We start from the raw sequence: 22,913 nt of genomic DNA, 5'->3' as shown, positions 1-22,913 counted from the left end.
CTTGGTGTTCAGAAAATTGCAAGCTGATATGAAAACAAGTTGAAGAGACAGGAAACAACACAAATATTACTGTAAAGTGTTTAGCACATTCTATAATTTCTCTTCTCGCATTCGCTTTGTAAAATCTCTTTGCAAGCTTTTTCCACTAAAATTTGAACAGAGATTCTAAATACTTTTTGATGTATTACTGTCTCTTGCCTTAAACACTTAACATACCTAAATATTTTATATATCAAAATGTTTCTATTCCCTCACAGGAATAAGAAATAAAAAGGAATTTAACTTTATCCATTTAAACTCAGTGCAGAAATGATAGTTACATTCTCAGACAGAACTCTTCTCTCACCTAGTCAAATCATAAATAAAGCAAAATAGGATTTAATTACTTTCAGATTTTATCTTTCATTCAGTAATGCTCAACTTTGCAATTAACTGTGAGGATTCAAGAGTGAATACCTTATTATTTCTTCTGTGTTTGCTGTATATTCTGAATATATACTAAAAATTCAGTGATTTTGCTATATTGTACATTTTTCTGTAACAAGTATGTGTCCGCTGCTCTGTGAAATCTGCTTGATTTTTTTTTAAATATTATTCATTAATAGTACTAACAAATTAAGTGAGAGCATCATGAAGAAATAAGAATTCTTCCAAGTTTATATACAGGCTATCATCTTCAAGATCTCTTTAATGGAATTGCTTTCCTCCATTTTTATTTTCATCAGTTCCTAGATGAAGTTGCAGCTGAGATTTTACACATCTTGAACAGAGTAGATTCAATTATCTAGACATGCCACTTCACTAATTCATTGGATCCTTTTAAATAGTTCTCTAAAGGTGAGGTCAGTATCTTGCTGAATTTCTAAAATTTTAGAAAATATGGAAAATATATTTATTCTAATACTCATTGTTGTCATAGAATCATAGAATCATAGAATGGTTAGGGTTGGAAGGGACCTTCAAAGGTCATCTAGTCGAACCCCCCTGCAAGGAGTAGGGACATCCCCAACTAGATCAGGTTGCTCAGAGCCTCATCCAGCCTGGCCTTGAACCTTTCCAGGGATGGGGCTTCCACCACCTCTCTGGGCAACCTGTTCCAGTGTTCTACAACCCTCATTGTAAAATGTTTTTCCTAATATCTAATCTAAATCTACCCCCCTCTATTTTAAAACCATTATTCCTTGTCCTATCGCAACAGGCCCTACTGAACAGCCTCTCCCCATCTTTCTTGTAGGCCCCCTTGAGGTACTGGAAGAACTGAAGCTTTAGGCACCAAGACCTCAAAAATTAATCTACAAGCCTTATGCCACTCTGTATTGCAATGCACAGAAACAGAGACATTTCAGAACACAACTCATCTTAGCCAGCACTCCAGTTCAGACAGCCAGTAGCAACTGCTCAGGACAAAAAGACATCCTGCTCTTTTCTAAAACTTAAATAGCTGAGGAAGTGTGGAACCTCCATAGCACAGGCATCTAAAGCCTGGAAACTTCTCCTCCTCAGAAGGCCTCAGCCACTTGTTTGTAAAGAAACAGACAACTCGTTCTTTTCTACAGTTTTGCCTCCATTTAGCCAAGATACAGAAAAAACTTGTGTCCTCGTTTGACTGGAAGATGGGAGGCCTAATGGAGTATACCATAGTAGGTAAAAAATTACTAGATTTCTAGGTATGGATGAAAAAAATAAGTTATTAGACTCTAGCCTCCTAAAAACGTAAAGTCAAAGTTCAGTTTCCAAGTGCCACCTAAAAACAGCCGAGATACAGTCATTCTACTCTGAGAGCAACCGTGTTCAATATAAATGAACATGAATAAGATCTAAAGCAACATAAAGGAAAAAGCATTTGGTATTACAAGATTCTGGACAGACATATTAACGTTTTACGGGTCTTGCAATTTCACCTTTTTCTTCCTTCAGTTGAGGGGAAAAAAAATGAAGACATCTGTAACTTTGCAGGTCAAAAGCTAATTGGGCTTTAAAATGCCAAATGTAAACCACCATACTGGGCATAAAACACTAAAAATATTTAACATTTCCATAATTGTATGTTCTTCTTAAACATGCTGTTCAAAAATGCCAAAATAATTTCTGTATATTGACTATTTATTACCTTTAGTGCTCATATTCATTTTTACTAGCTAAAAATCTCTCATCTTCACTTGAAGGTGCTTCAGTCATCACCATAAACTGCCCGTGATTGTCCTGCTGTCTACACTAGCAATTATGGATGTTTACACTCTATGCTGTCGTACTTCATTCTCTATTTGTATGCTCATGTGAACCACATGTTTATTACCAAAACACAGCTCCAACCAATTCATAAGGACGTGTTGCAGCTAGTTCTTTTTAAAGCATAAAAAATAAAGCACCACTTACGGAAGCTATCCCTTTTCATCGACCTTCATTAACTGTTGGAATATCACTGACATATTGCTACAGAGCAATCAACAGTGTATTCCACACAGTTGTTCTTCATTTCCTATTAAAAGTGCAAAGCAGCCAAGCAGAACTATATTTAATGAAGACTGGATGTCTTCTTTGGACATCGTTTTCATAAGGGGTTATTGAGCACACAAGTTATTTCTTGACTTCATCCATGGAGTAGAAAAGTGCTATAATTAGTAGAGAAATCTTTTCTTGCAGTGGCTCAAAGTTAAATAGTTACTTCTGAGCAAACGAGAATAAGAAAAACAATATCCTTAAAAAATGAAAGCTAAATATATAGTATGTGATTTCCCCCCTGCCCCCCTCAGTATTCATTACTCCTAATCAGAATGGGACACCTAAGAAAAATTGAAATTCCAATATTCATTGCAGTTTTGTCTATAAAAAGTTTTCTACTTTCCTAATATAAATTAATATTTCCTAATATTAAATACATTTTTATATATCAGATGAAAAAATATTACTCCAAAGATGTTTTAACATGCTAATATTATTTTTTATTGAACTTGTTAATAGAACAACCCCAGCAAAGGCTGAAATCTTCCTTTATCTGCCAGACACACGAAGTTTCACTCTACTCTTAACTATGCTGAAATTACTGGATAAACTTTCCTGATTACATAGTACCAATTTTTTGAAATATTTACATTGTTAGACATAAGAACAGAGTTTTTGTTGTTCTTTGAATAATATTTAGCATTTAAAATGTATTTATATATTTATCAGATAGCTATCTAAATATGCATTGAAAAAAGTAAATCATTTAATCATATAGAAGTCTGGTCCAACAGAGGACACTGTAATATCCTTTGCTGAAACAAGGCAGACAATGTTTTAGACTAGATCAAAGAAATGCCATAGCAATGCATGAAATGAAACTTTCATCCTTTTGAAAAGCATACTGCCAGGTGCATAGCTTCAGCTATCTATTTAACTTTTCAAAGCTCAAGTCTACAAACAAAACCTATCAGACTACTAAAAAAACCTCCTTTCTATTATTCTGTTAGATATCCACTTTACATTTAGACATAATTATTCATAGTTTTTAATGACAGCTTTGTGCACTGTCTTAAGGGAGGTTGTATCTGTAGGGCATAGATGACTTCTATTAGTAATTTCTAATTTAATATTTATAATGAAGGAAAATTAAAATTCCACAAATGAATACTATATATTCTACACTAAAATTAATTTGTACTGTCATAAAAGCACCAGCCAATCACCCTTTTCTTGTTTTGTTTCCCATCTCTCACAGGTAAAATTATATTTATGTAATATATTATTTATGGCTGTGGCAAAAATATTTCTTAAAAAATCATCTGAAAACACATACATTGACCAGCGGTTCAGTTTTGTAGCCTATAGCACAAAGGAAAGACATCAGAGACAGTTTTTTAAATGTCTACAAAGAAAAGATTGTTTAAAATTCAGAGGTTATTGACATCAGCAGACTCGTGCCTAAACAACCAAGTAGATGTCTGGACCTTATACATAGCCATAAGCCACATTCTAGTGTACAGTAACCAGAGCTATTATACAGAATTGATTTCAGAAAAGTATCTTAAAAACTAGAACATGCAGTTCTAGTTTTGTTGGGTCTCGGTATTTTATGACTACACTCTGGAAATCCACCATTCCTGAAGGTTGTTTTGGTCAAGTTGTTCTGTCAAATATCAGTTCTGATTTTTAAAAGTATGTTCCTCAGAAATATAGGGTAAATACCAAAAATATACGTACAACTTAATATTACAAAAAAAGGCCCCAAATTCTAATTTACATTTAACATATAAATGAATTCCTACAAATAATCATCACTGGGGTTCAAGTATTTCTGCAAGTACGTTTTAAGTCTTAAAATGAGCATGCCTCAAATTGGCATTATTTTGCCAGTTTGCTTTTCGGTTTTGTTTAGTGGAGGGGGCTGGGCTACAGTGGCAGCTTCTGCAAGAATCTGCTAGAAGTGGACTCGGCCACTGCTTTGGTTTTACTAATAAATACATAGTTTTCCCAAATTCGAGTCTGTTTTGCCCGTGATGATCTCTTCAATGATCTCTTCCTGTCCTTATCTCAGACCTCGAGCCTTTTTGTTACATTATGTCTCCCTATTTCCCATAGTGGGAGTGAGCAAGAGACTGTGTGGCTTAGTCCCAGGTGGGCTAAACTGTGATATGTACCAACCTTTACTCCTCTCCTCTCTCCTGGTTTCAGCCATTGCCAGGTTTGTTAGGACAGAGTAAGTCATTAGTGATGAAATTATTATGAATGTATATATATATACACTCTTCCTCTCTGAACATAACAAATCTGATTCTACAAAGGTAGGTTTCTTCAAATCATGGCATTCTGGAAAGCAGTCCAGTCCTATTCAAAGTCAGTTTCTGAAACCTATAGATCATATCTGTATAGTCACGTTTATACCACCTTTCTTGTGCTCTGCAATTCAATTTTACATTCATCAATCACACACTGAAGGGGGTTACAAGTTCACAACAAGCAAGGGAGCTGGATGACACATCTTATGAATACCAAATAAAACAGTTTCATGATCAGTAGGGTTTAAACAGTAAATCAAACAAATCAAGTAGAAAAATACACTAATTAATTTTTGGATGTTTGGGTTCTAGGTGGGCGGGTGGTATTTTCATGACCAAAACACCGCAAATTTTAAAGTGAGGCATGGCCCTTCTGATCATTAACTGATACTATAAATTAAGCAATAAATTGTAATAAAAGGTATGGATCTTATTTCTATGTACAGAAATTGTATTTAACTCTTATTTCTAAATGTTCTGAAATTTTAAATAAGTGTCTAGTGTTAATAGTCTGTAAGAAACTAATTATTCCTCAATATTTGTATCATAGATAAACAATTACAGTACCATTACTATCAGTTACAGAAAAATTACCAAGGACTAAAACTATAGCTGGTATGTAAAATAGTTATATATACCATCTCTGAGTGGGTATTAGGATCATTTGCAAGACTGAGTGAACCTATAAAGCAATACTAACACTAAACATCTAACAGCTGTGAGGAAATACACAATACTATAAATAGGATATTTTCAAGTCAAGAGAGGCTAGAACAGATCTTTGTACATGGAGGAATACTGAAAACACTAGCACGACTGCTTAACTGAGCCAATGAAAACTTGCATATATTCTGCTAAGGCTTTAGGTTTCTTTTTACATGGGGGAAAAAAAAAAGACAGCTTTACAGAAAAGACAGTTAAATGAACGTTTAACATCTAAGTAATCAATCTCTTTCTCTGCACTTGTACCCCACTTCTCTCTTTTAACATACTGGAATAGCAATGTTCAAGAAATAGCCATCAATGTAGACAGTGGTAAAGTAAGTTTCAATGACTTTATATATAACAAAAATGCCTGGCATAACTTTTCAAAACACAAAAGAAGAATAAAAAGGAGAAAATACAGATGAATAATCTTAGCCAGCTCTTCTATGATCAATCATCAGGAGATAGGATGAAGAGAGAAAGGGCAACAGCAGTGGGTGGGAATGTGTTAGAATGTGGGGGCTACACATTTTTCCAGACACTAGGATAGAGTATTTCACAGATATGAAAGTCCTAGATGAAAAGAGGTAAAGGAGAGAAGCTTGGCTGAATACCTCACTGAAGAAATGGTTGCCTCATCAGTCTTGACTTCCTGAGAATTCACACAAGAGATGCCCTAACTGTTTTTTAAAAATTCAGTAGCCATTACTGCCTTACATACCACTTAATCACTTCGGAGACACAAATCCATAGATAAAAAAAAAGGTTCCTTACTGCTAGTGCTCAAGGTACTACTTATATTATCGTAACAATTGAATGAAAGTAAATCAATCAAGCAGCCAGGTTTACACCACTGGCAGTAAAACCAATATATCCATTGTATTACTTCAGTGCCAACTCATAATTGTCTAAGTAGAATATAAGTAATATAGCAATTTTCTGTGTTATTTTTGGAACTCAGAAGCACGTTTACATATTGCCAGAAGTACAATAGCTCATAAAATCTAAAACTTGCTGTAGGGCAAAGAAAGTTCAGTTCATGCAAAATTCTAGCTGTGAATATATATAGTGATAAATACACACCAGTTAATGCTTTTACCACTACAGGCAATTATCTGTCTGAACTTCCACCAAGGATTATGTAAGCTCGATATGGTCCTAAAACAGAATTTACTTTCAGTATAATAAACATTTATTAACTATATGCTGTGTTTTCAGTTTCAGGATGGACAAGGTTATAGGGATTCTTTTCTGTTGATCTTAGTTACAGAAAGCATCTTCCTCCCCAAGATGATTAAAATACTTTCATATGCTTTCACAAGTATTTTAATACTGCATGCTATGCGTACACATATTTCTGAAAACGACAGATTCTTAATCATAATTTACCCTACATTGTAAATCAAGGGCAATAATTCTGATTTTATAAAAAAAAAAAAATCATGGGTACATTTTATAAAAGAAACCAGGGCAGCAAGTTTAGCATGGTGTAAAATGGATAGAGATAATCTACTCCAGTCACTCTGGACAACATCTACTTTTCTGTTTTGTTTGACACATGCAGATTATTTGTCTTTCCCTCCAAGAATCTTTTGCTGAATGAGAGAATGGAAAATTTTTGCAGAATATTAGTTCCTAGAAAAGTAGGGCTCTTGCTATTGTATTTGAGAGAAAAATAGGAAAGCCATTTGTCTGGTCAGAAATATCAGCAGAAGAGTGAGGAGTTAGCACTAAAAGAAAAACCTCTTAATCAGATTTTTTTTTTTCATTTTATGAAATGATATAGCTGCTCACATTAGAATATAAACAGTAATAATTTTTACCAGATGTCAGAAGAAGCATTAATGCATCTATCCTTCTAAAAGGTTAACAATTAATCACAAAAAAAAATATTGAGATCTTTATAGCAGAACCATATATTAGACCTACCCAGGAAATATAAAATATTTGGAGACACAAGTGGATGCCAGAAGATACTGAAATTTATACTGAAGATAGAGTGGCACTTACAGGTGGCAAAAGTAAATAAAACAATTTCATGGATTATGCAATCTCTATTCAGGCACACTAGAGAAAATCCAGTTGAAACCAGTAACTACACCTGAACTGAAAAATATAATACTTTAGTGAATTAAATTTCTTTCTAACAACAAAGTACCACCTTCTCAAGTCATACCAAAACAGCTTGAGCTTGATTATGAAATGAAAATGAAGACATAGCCATTATGGTGGAGAAAATTACTCTAGGAGGAAAGTCAATGGACTATTAAATAGGAAATCATTTGTTTTCATATTTTACTTCACCACTATTACATACCTCCAGTAAAACATTGTCTGGTAGAGGGGGCCTTAATTTTCTGGTAGAAGATTTCCATGCATTTAGTGTAGCTATTCATATCATAATGTGCAATCACCCCCTTATAAGAAATTCCAACTAAAATGTATGCTTTCCCAGCATAGTACCTCCATTAGCACATCCAACTGCCTAGTGAGTTCAAAAGACTTAATATTATTCCATTACTGGCTGTTGAAGGCCTCATTATCTCATCTTGGCCTACTTGATGGCTCATACTTACTCAGAATTTTTTTTTTTTCTCTGCTAGTTCCCACAGGGCACTACTCCACTGGAATAAGTCATAAACAGATATACATAAATAATATTATCTTACTAGGTAGAAACCTCTAGGTCACATGAAATGTTGGACTAGTACTGAGTTCTATTTGTTGTTTCTATTCTTTATTTTGTTTTAGAAACAACCCTCAGATTCTTGCTGTTGTCTAGATAGTGGGGAGAAGACATATTGAAAGTATAGCATGACAATAAATAGGCCAGTGGAGATTTTGTTTACTATCTTCTGTGGTGCAACCTTTGGCTAATCTAAAAATTCTATGGAAGCTCATAATCTTTTTTATTACTTTACACAATTAGAATCTTAACAAAAGAAAAGACCTGGAGCTTTGTCTACTTTTCTGACATACAGAACTGGAATATCTATTTAAAGAGCATAAAACTCCTTCATCCCTCTCTCCATCTCTGTCAAGAACTAAACTGTTTGATTTTACAGAGTGTGGCATGAAAAGAGATCATTTAATCATGTCTCTACAAAGTACACATAGGTTGGTTCGGACAGATAAGGAGTGAGGGTATTCACTCTTTCAGTAAGAAGGTAAAGTGCCGTAGTTTCTGATATGGTTATTACCTTTGCTACCTATCCAATCACAGTAATTGTTAAGAAGTTCCTTCAAGTGGTAAAATCTGCAAGAGTCCACAACAATGAAAACAGACCATACTGCTGGAAAAAATTGAGACGGTACCGAGAACTGTCATTCTGGGACTAGCCTTGAAAGTAACAATTTTGTTGTGTTTTAGGGAAACACAAGTAATCTTATTTACTTACGACTTCTACTGTATTGTTAGTGCATTTTTAGCTAGTTTATAAAAATATTTCATCACCTTGATATGTATATAATTGCTGATTCAAGGTAGGGCACCAAAGTAATATCCCCTATTAAAGAATACATATCTCCTTAGAAGTACAGACGAAGCAGGTTAGAACAGTAAACACATCATCAAAAGTCAAAGAACAATAAAATAAAAACTAAGTGGGGAGGAGGTGGGGAGGGGTCTCTATGTGCAAACCCTTCATCAGAAAGGAATCATTTCATCTAAGTTCAGACATTTAAAATTGGCCAGTCAGTCATCTGGGCTCTCTATAGACACCTGTGCAGTAGTACAATCTATGTAGGAACTATGACAGAAATGGTGAGCACTGTAACAAAAAAGGGAGGGTTTTTTTCGGTTTGAAGATGAATAAATGAAAAAAAAATAGTTTCTTTTCAGTAATCTTACAGATAGGAATATTCCTTCAGATAGAGAGTTATTTTTATTTGTATTCTAACTACAATATTGCTCAAACTTTGGAATTACATAACTGTCCTGTATTTTAAGCAAATAGAAGGCTAAGAAATCCAAAATAATCTAAAACTGTATTGTTTATATTTTATGTAAACAACATTGAGAGCAATTATATCATGAGGCATACACAATTTGCAAAGTGGTATTTTCTAAACTATGTTATTTATCATGAAAAGATTCAAAAAGGATTGCCCCCTGTGCTCATAAATACCTTAAATTTGAAGAAGTATAGTGAAGTAACTTACATAAATCCATTTTTTTCAGCTGAGTGACCTTTGAAGACCCATTTAAACAAATTACTTACTTCACGTTAAGTGACAAAGTAGTCTAGTTGACTTCAACAGGACTACCAACAAGGTTTGTATTGCTTTTTCAGCAAGAAAGCACATTGAACATTTTGTTGAACTGAGGCCTCAATCAACAGCTCAATAAATAGATGGATTGAACAATACATCCATTGACATACATATGAAAAAAAAAGATAAAATGAGATTTTGTTTTTATAAACAATATTGAGAGAAATTACATTCACAGAATACACTTTACAAAATAACACTTTCCCAGTAGCATTTCACCACTAGGCTTAAATAAATGAGTTGATAGGATCAAAATAAAGAATTTTTTCAAGTTTAATATTAATTTCCAGGACATTACATAGCCTCTCATTATCTGTAAAAAACTGTAATATCTGAAATCTGATTCGCAGCATCATGATACTTAATTATCTTTAGTGCAATCAATATGCTATTTTTTCACCTGTTTCCTGTGCTAAATGTGGCTTGGGATAGCAGAGGCCTCCGGTTCACAAAGAAAATATATAATGAAAGCACGTTAATTGTGTTTCCAGCCTAACAAAAAAATATTCACCTGCAGATTCAGGTTAATGCTTGAATTTTCCAAGGCATAGTTTAATAGCTCTGTATGTGTACTTGTGGCAACTGTATTCCCACTAGACTGTTTAAGTGGAAAATGTATTCAGTGCTACAATTCTAGTAAGAAGCTTGATTAAGTAGCCTAAATGCAGGCATATAGCACTATTTGAAATATTCAAGGATACACGAAACATCCAGAGAAGGTGGGCAGAATGACTTTGGACTTATAGGAGACTTGTGGTCCTCTGGAGGGGCAGAGGAAGGCCAGGCACAATATCCTGTGATATCTGGAAAGCACTAAAATTCAGTCCATGATGTTCTGGACAGGAAATAGAGTTATCCCTTCAAAAAATGAATTTCAGCAATAACTATATACTTGATCTGGATGAAAGTCCCAGTGAAATCTACATGTACTGTAGGAACCCATTTAAAATTAGAAATAGTGTGCTGCAGCTTAAGGAGATAAGCAAAAAAAAAAAAAGATTTATAGGAAAAAGTAGTATCTTTTATTAGACAAATCTATATACATCTGGAAATGGAAAAAAAATGGAAAAACATCGAGCACATACCACTTCAGGTCTTTAGCAGAGAGGATGGTATGCCTAGAAGCTTGTTTATTTCTAGCATGTATATCAACTAGTCTAGTAATTAGTAAGTGTTAATTAGTAACAGAAAGAAATAACATATTTTTGTTTTTCATGACTCAGAAGTATATAGCAAATGAAGACAGATAGAGTTTACCAAGGTAGGCCCAAATTAACCACCTGAATATTCAGAGACAATACGATGTTCACTCTTCTTCACTTCATTACAGTATAGAGTATTTAATAGTCCATTAAAAAAAAAACAAACCAAAACCTCTTTAGTTCATCTGCATTACCATATCTAAGCCTGGCATGCATGTAGCAAACTAAAGATTAGTAAAATTAAACACATATGCTGATTTCCAAAGGACTAAGATTTTACACAGAGCATGCTTTTAAACCTCACTATTTAGTACCTACCAGCCCTAACCAGCAGTGCCACTATGAAGATGATGAGCATACAATAAGAGCTCAATTGATGGCCCCTTCTCTCCACAAATTGCATGACTTACATTGCTGTTTAACCTAGCATGCCTACGCTGTCACCATTCCACACCCTACAACTGCAGCAATAGTGATTGCTGAAGTTGTTCATTCCTGCAAACAAGACTGCTGATTACCAGCTTTAATTGATCATACTGCTCCTAAAAACAACATTCTTTAACCGTAACAGCAAAGCAAAAGCATAAAAGTAATCTTGCTTTTGGTTCACTTTTCCTGAAAAGTTACAATAAATATAGTGTGCAAATAAACTACTAAATTTAATTTCAGAATGTATATCCTAAGACGACTATCTTCTTTGACAGATTATGGTCTAATGGGTCACAGTTCTCAGACTCCAGATTTCGTACAGCTCAGACACTTGTGTATTTCCTGAGTAAAGGCACTTAAGTTCCTATTTCAAAAAAACAACCTATCCTTCAGCTAGTCTTCCAGACTGCATAGGAGCTTTTGCAGGTTTCCCTACTTGCTCTTACACTGTGTTCCCTCTATTAGTTTGTAAAGATATAGCAGGAGAGTTCTAACATTAAAGCATTTTATAAATACATGTTAATCTTGCCATGCTTATAAATATATGCATACATTCTCAAATCACATCTGGAAGAATTCTGTGAAAACTTCCATAGGAGAGAAGCTGCAATTTCTGCTAAATATTATACAATACTTAGGCATCTCTTTCCTTCAGGATAGGATTGCAAGTTTCTGATAGATCCTGTCTCCTAGAACACCAAGAAAGACTACAAACAGAAGTCAAATATTTAATAATGTAATTAATTCTCAAAATAGCTGACGTATAATTTCTAAAGCATCTTACAGCATGAAATCCCACATAGTCCCTAAACTCATGAAGTTAACTGTGCCTAGGGGAGATTCCTAGCTTGTAATGCAGTAATAAGTAATTGTTTAGTATTTCCTTTGATGTTCACATTTGCTGCCACAGTGTTTTACTAAACACATCTCATCAGCAAATCCAGAAAATTCCTTTAGCTAAAAGGATAATTATAAAGCTGTCTACATAACAAGCTATCCTCTTTGAAGCTCTAAGTAAGAATCCGAGGCTGTATTTCTATAATGGATATTTCTATAATGAGTATTTCTTTTTATTTTTATGGATCTTTTCACCCTCAGGAACCTTTACCGCACCTTTTCTTATCAAATTCTTCTGTCCAGTCACAGTGTCTGCTAGCAACTACTAAATTATTATTTAGCTAGCTATCTCAAATATAACTGTTATTTCCATATTGTTAGGTAGAGACAAGAAACTGCAGTTTCAAGAACTTAACAAGTATGAAATATGTAGATTCTGTTAACACTGCTAGATAAGCACCTAAGCATCATTAAAGCACTAATTGAACAAGTTTAAAAATACTATACTTGCAATGAATGTATTCTTTTTTTACCCCCAAGTAAATATAAAAGTCTATTCACCTAAAGGAAAACAAACCTAAATTTTAGAACTTTCTATGTCAGTGCAGAATTTGTACCCAGTGTAATAACCTCACTATCTGTATCAGTTTTTACAGTCATTGAAAATACTGACATCAAGGATGTCAGTGAGTAAAAAATTGAGTATATAGTTTCACTTAATCTATTGAGTAAGTGAAAATCCAGAAGTGTGCTGAAAGAAAACCCTGGATGACAACATAATTTTTTGGCTTCTTTTAGGAGGAAAGCAAAGCAGTGAATTTTGGAGAATTTTGGAGCAGTGAATTTTGGAAGCTAAGAAATTGAGGTACAGAGCAAAATTAGATTAAAAAATAAATGAACTTAATACACAAAATACTAGTATTGCTAATTTCAAGTTTTGAATGTCTGATTTATTTTTTTTAGTAGGGTATTTAAAGTAGGAAATAAATACTTGTCTTCCATAGCAGTAGAAGATTGCCCTCAATATTATTCATGTCAAATTATATGACATGTGAATTATTTGTCTTTTTCATGAAAAACATCATTAAGCCTTGGTTATAACATGATAAAAAAATGAATCACTTTTTTTAATTCTAGTTTTTTATGTTTCAGATGACTCTGAAGCCACAAGTGCCATAGTTTCAATGCCTTCCATTAACCTCTTAATCTCTTCCAATCTTCTCTACCTTGGCAAAAATGTATACTTTCCAACTGTATTAGCTTAATTAAATAAGTTTAACATGATTCAAAAAGCTTTACCAAAAGTAATCCAAAGGGCTCTGATGATTATTGAGCTTTTCCACCTGATTACAGCCAGCCATTTATCATGGCCTTCATGCATCGATCTGATTCATTACAAGGTTTTATGATTTTTCAAACAAATTGATTTAGCACAACCAAAAATACACCACTGCTGTCTGTCTGTATTCACCCTTCCACCATTCTTTTCTTTAGCAATTCTTTGTTTTAACATTGGATTCACCAAAACTTCTGAGAATATGAAACTAAGAAGGTGAGCAGTCAGATAAACTAGATTACACAGGACAGTAATAACGTTCAGACACGGAGAGGTTGCTTACTTGAAGTTGTCTTACAGTCAGAGCAAAGAGAGAACAAAGGATATAATATATAAATGTTTCCCCCCCAGTCTTTGGATGTGCAAATACAGAGAGCTAATCAGGGGAAAATACCTACACATTTACAAATCCAACATTATTCTCTCTTCATTTCCATGCTCAAATTCCAAAGTAATTATAACTTTAGCACTTTTACTGTATCCCTAAAAATGGCTAGTTTCAAAATTAATTTCCTAAACAGCTCTGTGGAGTGACTGCATTTGTAAATTCTTTCGATTTAGGACAATGTATGAAGGTATTAGCATTTTTCCTGGTAATCTTCGCATCTGTTTTTACAGCTATGTATTTAAAGAAAATATCCTTGGATCTATCCAGTAAGTCTATACACTAGCTTGTAAAAATTTCAAATATTTATTCATAAAATCTCATCTCTCTTTTTTTTAAAAATCAGATTAAAATCTCATACACAGAAATGAACCATAAGTCTATTCTGGGTAAGCAACAAATCTCTATATTTTGTCCCCTCAGTATTTAATATCACTGTTTTTGTTACAACTAGTTTTCACTTGCAGAGAAATATTATGTTTCATGGCGGAGAGCACCTAAGCTTGAAAAGCACACTGTGTGCAGAAAAGAAAGGAGAAATAAAAAAAAAAAAATACATAAAAAGATAAACAAGATACTTAAGAGTGGAAAAGAAGAACATGCACAACTAAATAATCTCCATTCTGCTAGGCAACCTGCAAATTATATCAGACCCAAACTATTATTTTCTGAGGAAATGCTTTAACATTAACCTTAGCTAAGACTTTCATCAAGTACCACAGTGCTTCCCTACACCTGCCATATGCAGCTACCAAAGTGAACATGAAAGAATAGAATTAACAGTTAGAATAAACTACGCTTTTCTATGTAAGATGAAAGCAGATAGCTAAATCGGATGATAGGCAAAAGCAATTAGTAAGGAAAACTTTATGTTAATGAAGCAGCAGAACTTGTTAGATCGTCTTAATTATGCATGCTAAGTTCTGACGAGGAACAGAAAACTGTGGAAGATTAATTGTTGTATAGTAAAAGAATCTGGAACTCATAACACTTTATTCGTGCTCTACTTTGTTTGGTCTGTGTCATGGTTGTCATATAAAAATGTAAGAGTGCATTATGCTCAGAGATTTTTGTTGGTTTTTTTTTCCTCTTTCTGCATGCTACTTGTACAGACACAAAAATAAGAAGTATACCAAAGTTCCTTAAAAATAGTATGTTACTCTTCTGTTTTCCAGAATATCTTTCCATTAATACAGTACAGATTACAATACTGTTAGAATTTAACAAAAATATTCAGTTGTCATAATTAAGTATCTTTTCCATCTTGCAGGAAAAAACAAAATTCCATTTTTTACTCCAGGCTAAATCAGGATGAACCCTTGCAAATCTAAATTTTTTTATTAAATAAAAGCTAAAGTAACATAAATTAAATGTTTTTATTTCATTCTGTGTTTTTTTTTAAAACTTACATTATAAATTCATTTTTCAAGAAGAAATATTGGTTGAAAAATAGTGTGGGGTTTTTTTAATATCAAGTCATATTGTTCAAATGATTGCTAAGTAACAACCATTTTCAAATTTCAGAACGTAGTATAAAGTGAGTGAAAAATAACAATAATAAGTATATCGTATATCAGAGAATTGTTTAAAGATCCTCAATCTAGTTAGAAGTTGTTTAGTAACATCGTAACACAAGGCTCCATTTCAGACTAGTGTGAATCTGTATTGCAATCTGCAAAGTTGAAATACTTTCAAGGCAGATTGCCTCAACAGAACTACAGGTTTGCATACTTGAATGTATCATACATTTTGTATATATAAAAAAAAAAACCAAACGTTCATTTTGGTGACATGTAACTCCAAATATTTATCTTGGAGCAAACCTCAGAATTCTCAGTGATGTTATTTAATCTCTTTTTATTTGAATGCTGTTCACGTATTATCATAAACTTGTCTCTGGGACAGAAATGTGCATGGAAAATTATTGTGTAGATGTCTTTATTTTACTTTTATGCCTCAGCTTCTATTACCCTGTAAAAGATGTCTAGGCAACTAAACATTCTAGTAGAATAATTAAGCCATAAATAAACCTCTGGTAATTCAGTCTGGTAGCTGACCAAACCAATACCAGGTGCTTTTTACCTTAAAGTTCAGTACATTTAAGGTTCTCGTAGATGGAGCAAGTCGAAAAGCTGACAACCCACAATGCTTACAGTCTAACTTTCTAAATGTGCATTTTGCACTGCTAATGAGTGAAACTAGTGGTAAGAAAAAGGGAACTGCATGAATGAACGGACATTTACCAGCTGAATTGTGACAGATTAGAGCCAGTTTGGATTTTATTTGGAAACATGTATGAAGCCAAAGGAAAAAAAAAAACTTTTATGTATTGCTGAATAAAGTTAGGAAATGCAGGATCATATGAGAATTAATTAAAAAGTTTATTCTAGCCTGAAAAAGCCCCAGCTTTGTAATTAACATGGGTAAGATTTTATTCATTATTCCATTGGCACTTTTGCACCCAATAGCAGTGAAAAAATAGAGAAATGTTAGATACAGTTAATTCTACTAGTAAGAATGACAAAGTATTGCAATAGATTGGTCTTTGACTTTTCTTCTGGTATTTTCTAAAGGCATGGCTTATTACCTGTAACAGAACTATCATTAACATACTCCTGTACTTTTATTATAAGAAACAATGGCCAAAGCATGTGCTAGTTCCATGTGATCTTTACCTTTAAAAGCACCATAAACTTCTGTCTATCTGTTTGATAAGAGGATGATGATACAAAAACAATGGTCAAAGTAAATACAAGACAGCTGGGAATATTCAGGAAAAAAAAAAAGATCTTTACAGGTTTAAGAAATAAATATAATCTTTTAAATAACTTCATAAGTTATACCATGTGTGCACATGCGTTTCTGCACAAATGTGTGATAGAAATAAAAACATACAAGTATATTTGAATAGCAACACGTTTAGATTGTTATTGATGTGTTATGAGGATAAGGACCACTTTGATTATCCTTAGATGAATAAAGACCATGAAAGAACCATCAAAAGTATAAACAAAATCTATTAGCATGTGAACCATGAGAGAAAAGCCTCTTCAATACAAGCAGACCACTAGGACTTCCTTGGGAATTTTATGTATTATATTAAAAGTATATTCACAGTTTTATTTGAAATAATTTAAACTTTAGTAGAAATCATATCTATTTCATTCTCATGAACATTTATACAAGCAAACCTTTAATCACAAGAAGTCTATGAAGAAAACATGTATTGTCTGTCACAACACAGCAAATTATTTCCAACATTTCCACAGATTTTCTGGAGTCAAAGAAATAATAAAGCTAATTGTAGTTTCTTTCCAAAATCGTAGAATGGATTCAGTTTCTTTGTTACACAAATAAGTCAACTTCTATTAACTACTAGAAAGATTACATAAGGTAGCATTTATTAATTAGTTTAATTAGTTTAAATTTGTTTCTCCAAAGACCATACAAAGAATCTTAAGAAAAACCTAAAAGGAGAGTAAAATGCAACGGAAATTTTGTTTTTCACCACTAATCTTCTCAGGTGTGCTGAAGCATCACCCGTTCCAGAGCTGTCTTGAGGAGCAGCCTAGAAAAAAAATTAAAAACTATCCTAACTGAAATCAATAGGATCCACACTTGGAAATTTGACTTCCAAAGAGGCGAGGTGAAATTTTATAATCACTTTTTATCACATTGGGATACTAAAGGTCAGATCATTATGAGGAAAATTACGTATGAATTAGAGTTATACAAACCTACAGAAAACAAATTAAAACAAGAATTAAGATTGGGAACTCTATGAGTCATAAATAAGGAAATGCAATGTCAAAGTTGAATTGATAGTTCTAACTCTGTTATGATGGCCAAGTTGATTTACATATGGTGGAAAGGACATAACACAAACACCACCAGAGCTTATAAACTTTGTGATCCATAACTGCCTGGTTTTAAACAATAGGAAACCAGGTAGCCTTCACTGAGGTCTCTAAATGCTCAGTTACACAAACCTCAGTTTTTTTATTTGGCAAATTCTCATGTTTCAGGTGTTTTAATACCTGATTCAAGGGCATTTACCTATGTGGCCCAAGCTGAATGCGCTCCTATCAAGCAGGCTTATTACTAATATTTTTCTGAATAAGCTGTAGTCGTTATCAACCAGATAATTCCCAATTCAGCCCATATCCAAGAGTATTCCGTAACAACAAGCCCAAGAGTATTCCATAACAACAATTACTATCTGTACATAGCCTTTAATTCCTGAGTACATTTCTGACTTTAAAGATACATGAACAGCAGTGAAATGGAAGTAAAATTTTACAAACTTAACAACTTATTATTAATAAGTCAATAAAATGACTTCTTATATTCCATTAATTTTACTTCAAGCACAGGAAGAACTTTGTGCAATGATATCATGACACAACTTTCTTTTACACCTTCAAAAGACATTTCTTGTAAAACTGACATCCTGTAAATGTTTTTTTCTGTATCTGAGGGCCAAATTACAAAAGGCCTGTAAGCACCTTACACTTGTAAAGATTATGAGGCTTTAAATACTCTTTAAATTTTATCTACATATCTCAGGTATCTAAAACCCAGGTAATCAAAGTGCATTTAGATGCTTAATCAACATAAAGAATCCCCATAAAAATATTCATCACAGTCTGTATGAATACTTGGTACCACTTAGATTTACAAAGAGGTCTCTTAAGGGTCCAGAAGGTAAACCAGTATGTTTCTCATGCACTTCTTCACCTTTTCCTATCCCAATGCAAAGTAATGGTGTAAAGTATGGTCTCACACAGTCATATACTAGCAGTAATAGGTTTCTACCTCACACCAGAAGCTTTTCTGAGAATGGCATTTTATCTACCACACCACAAAAGATGAAAAACCTTTGACTGGCCCACAGAACTCTATTTCAATATTTATTTTTCTATGATTTTATTGACCATGGCTCTGCGTTCTGATAAAGTAACTGTTGCTACTGATCTTGGTAACTATCCAAAGGTTTGAGATCAATTATATCTTTGATCAGTGCATAAAATATACAAGTACAATGAGCAAAATGAACTGCTACAAATTTTAAATTGAAAAAGGTAAAAATCAAAGAATGAAAATATTGATGCAAACAAGGAAGCATGAAACAATGACTTACAATAATAAGCACTAGCTATATGTAAACAAGATGCATACTTCACACGTTGACAAAATTTGAGGGTTCACTTGCTTATTTGGAATTATTTAGAGAAATGAACAATGCAACTTTACAGATCTCATCATATAGTACTTTAAAAGTGCAGCACAACAGAAGCAGTAAACAAATTTAAAATGTTTTCAATTATCATGTTCAAGACACTAACTACAAGAACTAAATAGAAGAAAAAAGTATTTTTCTCTTAGAAGGATAATGTTCTAAAAACAACATTAAAAGAAAATGAACTTTTAAAAATATTGTCATTTAATATCTAATGTATATAAAATCTTAAAATCTTATCAGTAGAAAAAATTGTTTATAAGATTAGCTATGTTATGTGGCTCAGTTAACAAAATCTAGATAACTTACATAACTAAGATATTAATCTTCAAGAAACAGAATTTGCTATTTTTCAAATGTAACATGAAAAGGTTTCTCAAAAAAAAAAAAAAAATAATTTACAAGAGCAGTGGAACTCTGTTAGCAAAGATGTTACAAATCATTCTAGGCCAAAGTGGAACATTAGATCTTTCAACAAATTTGCAAACTAAAGAGATCTTAATGTAGGATATGTTTTAAAATAAATCCCTTCCCAAAATTATAATTCGAGATTTAAGTCCAACTAATGAGCAGAAATGCACTAAAAACCTAATAATGAAAGTTTATTTGCATTAATGTAATTGTGATTTTCATGAACTGAAGTGAGGCCAGAGAATAATTGCAATGGAAGGAAAAAACCCAAACAATCAGACTAATTAGCTCTGTGAAGGCACGGAAACTAGAAAAGATAGTAAGAAGGCATTATTTAGAATAGTCATAAAATATAAAGGAAAGAACTATGTAGAAATGAAATAGTACACATTATTAATGAATGAATCTCAAATTAATAAGACACAAGACACAGAGAAAGAAACAATCATGACTTAGCTTTCTTTCTGTTGGGATTTGGCATGATCTCATACAATATTTTCATAAATTAAGTAGGGAAATATGAGCTAGATGAATTAGATATTTACAATGCGGCATTCTTATTTGTAAAAAAATACAGTATTTGTAATTTTTAAAGAAAGTTAATATTGCCACGTATTCTGTCTACAGAATATTAACAGAAATACCAGTTACTCTGACTCATGTTTACAATAATATTTGGTCCCATGCCTCAAAAGAATTTTTGTAGCAGAAATAAAATTTAGACTTTTTTTAGCTTCACAAGCATACACAAAAAAGGAACTAAACACTGATATTCATACCGTCATAAATCCATCCAGCAAACCTGAATCAGGCTTAGGAGGTGCTTGCAATCGCTCCATAGACCACTTTTCAATGATAGATGACACCTGGGTATTTTCTGTGTTTAGAATTCTGAATCCAGTCATATTAACACCACTATACCGATAGGGTTCCACATCCAAAGCAAATAGGTCCTGAAAAAAAATTAACACCATATAATTTTTTAATACACTGCAATTCCTATTTCAATTGTTAGACCATCGCCCCAGATTAGAGTATTGATATTTGCAGAAGTAACAGTGCTATATATGCTAGGAAGTATGCTCTGTTTATCTGGGGGCCATAGTCTGTAAGCAAGAAACTCAGTTGACCCTATAATTCAAGTAATATGAGGAAGAACAGCTTCCACTGCCTTAAAAAAAGAAAAAGAAAGAAAAAAGCGCCTTTTAGGAAATGCTAAGTCCAGTTGCAGAACTGCATCCACTGCTAGTTAGGCTTAAATATTATTTATCACTACTACTTTGGCTTACCAGAACAGACGTCAAATCATAAAATAAACCAAACAAGAGTTTCCTTGCACCTTCACTGTCTATGAAATTTGAACATGTTAATCTTTAGACAATAAACTGTTGGGGACAGAGGACCATATATGGCTTTAAATTTAAGCATTTTTCACAGCTATCAATCATACTTCCAAACATGGACATATCTTTGATTAGGAACTTATCTTTGCAAGAATAATCTTTGCCAATTAATGTACTTTTAAAATATATGTATTTATATGTGTATATATTTAGTCCACCACACACAGAGGCAAATATCAATTAATAAAAAGAAGAATATCAAACCTTAGGCCAAGAAAGTAAACTCAAGAAAATCCCAATATTTTGGCAGAATCCTTAGAAACAACGTAGAATCAGTACTTAACTTCAGGAAATTCAGGTCTAAGAATCAAGTTTTGAAGATGGGGGGGAGGAACAACCAACTAAGTTGATGAAGAAAACAGTCATAGAATCATAGAATGATTAGGGTGGAAGGGACCTTCAAAGGTCATCTAGTCCAACCCCCCTGCAAGGAGCAGGGACATCTTCGACTAGATCGGGTTGCTCAGAGCCTCATCCAACCATGATTCGCTAGGCCTAGCTACGTGCATTATATAAGAATGTCTATTTGTTTTACTTTCTGTTTCCTTTTAAATAATTTTTTTAAGTGACATAATCAAGGTTATACATAAGACATTACTGTCCCATAATATATTTCTAATTTGATTGAACACAGAAATCCTCCACATTATTTCTACTTAGTGGTTCAGCTAATTTTTATTTTATATTTTGCTGGCAGTTTAATATACTATAAATTTCCATGAAATGGTAGTGTTAGGTGTAACACTTGCCTGAATCCATTTTGTTTACTGGCTGGAGTTGAAAAAGATTAAATATTGCTCTATGGAAAACCAGAACATAATTCATTATTCATTGTTAACTAAGCCCACGAAAATATCAAGCAGTTATTAATCACTACCCATTTTTAATTACAGCTTTGTTATGACACCATTTTCCATATATAATATCTAAGATATGCAGGTGTCAAAATTATTTTAGGTTATTTATTTACAAATAAACTAACTCATGTCCTCTTTCTAAAGAAATAAAACATTTTATTGCAAAGGAAAGATTGAACATAACTGCAACTATGTTACATCTTTACATTTAAAAATTCTCTCAAGTTTTTCCTGTGAAAGAAGTCAGAACCTCAGATGTAATTATTTAATCCAAACACACTCATGTTTACACTGGAATGTATTAAATATACACAATAATATTACGCATATATTACAAATACACACAGGTCAGAGTATTAATGAGCTACTGCATTAGACCCTGAATCAATCAAGTGGAGAATATACAGGAGACTGCTGTAAACACTGTCACTTGAAAATTTATGTGACAGGACTTTCACCATGTCAGGTAAGAAGCAATTAGTATATCAAAACAACTAAATTCTAATGCAAGTTACAAAGCTACATTTCAAAAATCAAAATCTACCATCAGTGTGTGAACACTAAATTATCCTTTGAAAGCTCCAAGTCAATATTATACTTATCTTTCCTAAATAAAGGTAATGTTCTAATAAGGAAATGACAGAAAAATCCTGATCTTTAAACATAGGTTTAAAAATAAAAAGTAAATGCCAATGGACAGCATACCACTCAAAGAAGCAATTTTCATGGTTAGCAAAATGAAAATTTAAAGCATAAAAAATCCCTTGAAACATCCAGAATCCATTTTGGTAGACTAGTGAGGGAAACTCTATTGCACGCAATCCTAAATCTGTAGGTGATAGAACAAGTTACCCTTCTAAAATAAGAAAGGTATTTGCAAGGTATTTTGCCATCACAGTTCTAATGAACTTCACAAATTATTTTGCTTTCTATTCAACAAGCTATCTCCATGCTAATACTTCCTATGAAGTTCTGTTTTGTGATTCTCATCCTACCACGAATGATTAATTTCCATAAGGATTCATTCATTAACTTAAGCACATTTGTGACTTTAAACATAGGTCATTTCAAGTATCGTTT

The 22,913-nt window shown here is 33.0% G+C and overlaps 1 protein-coding gene across 1 annotated transcript in view; it reads right to left on the bottom strand.

The window, feature by feature from the left end:
- The window catches only part of GRIK2 (glutamate ionotropic receptor kainate type subunit 2), a 386,634-nt gene that overhangs the window by 214,175 nt on the left and 149,546 nt on the right, over nt 1-22,913 (bottom strand). The window contains exon 6 of the mRNA XM_086745932.1: nt 20,353-20,526. Coding sequence (XP_086602058.1) covers nt 20,353-20,526 — 174 coding nt within the window. The remainder of the gene's footprint in view (nt 1-20,352; nt 20,527-22,913) is intronic.

Source organism: Chlamydotis macqueenii, chromosome 3, assembly GCF_036417535.1.
Source record: "Chlamydotis macqueenii isolate bChlMac1 chromosome 3, bChlMac1.mat, whole genome shotgun sequence".
NCBI lineage: Eukaryota > Metazoa > Chordata > Aves > Otidiformes > Otididae > Chlamydotis > Chlamydotis macqueenii.
This window is presented reverse-complemented; position numbering and strand designations above follow the sequence as displayed.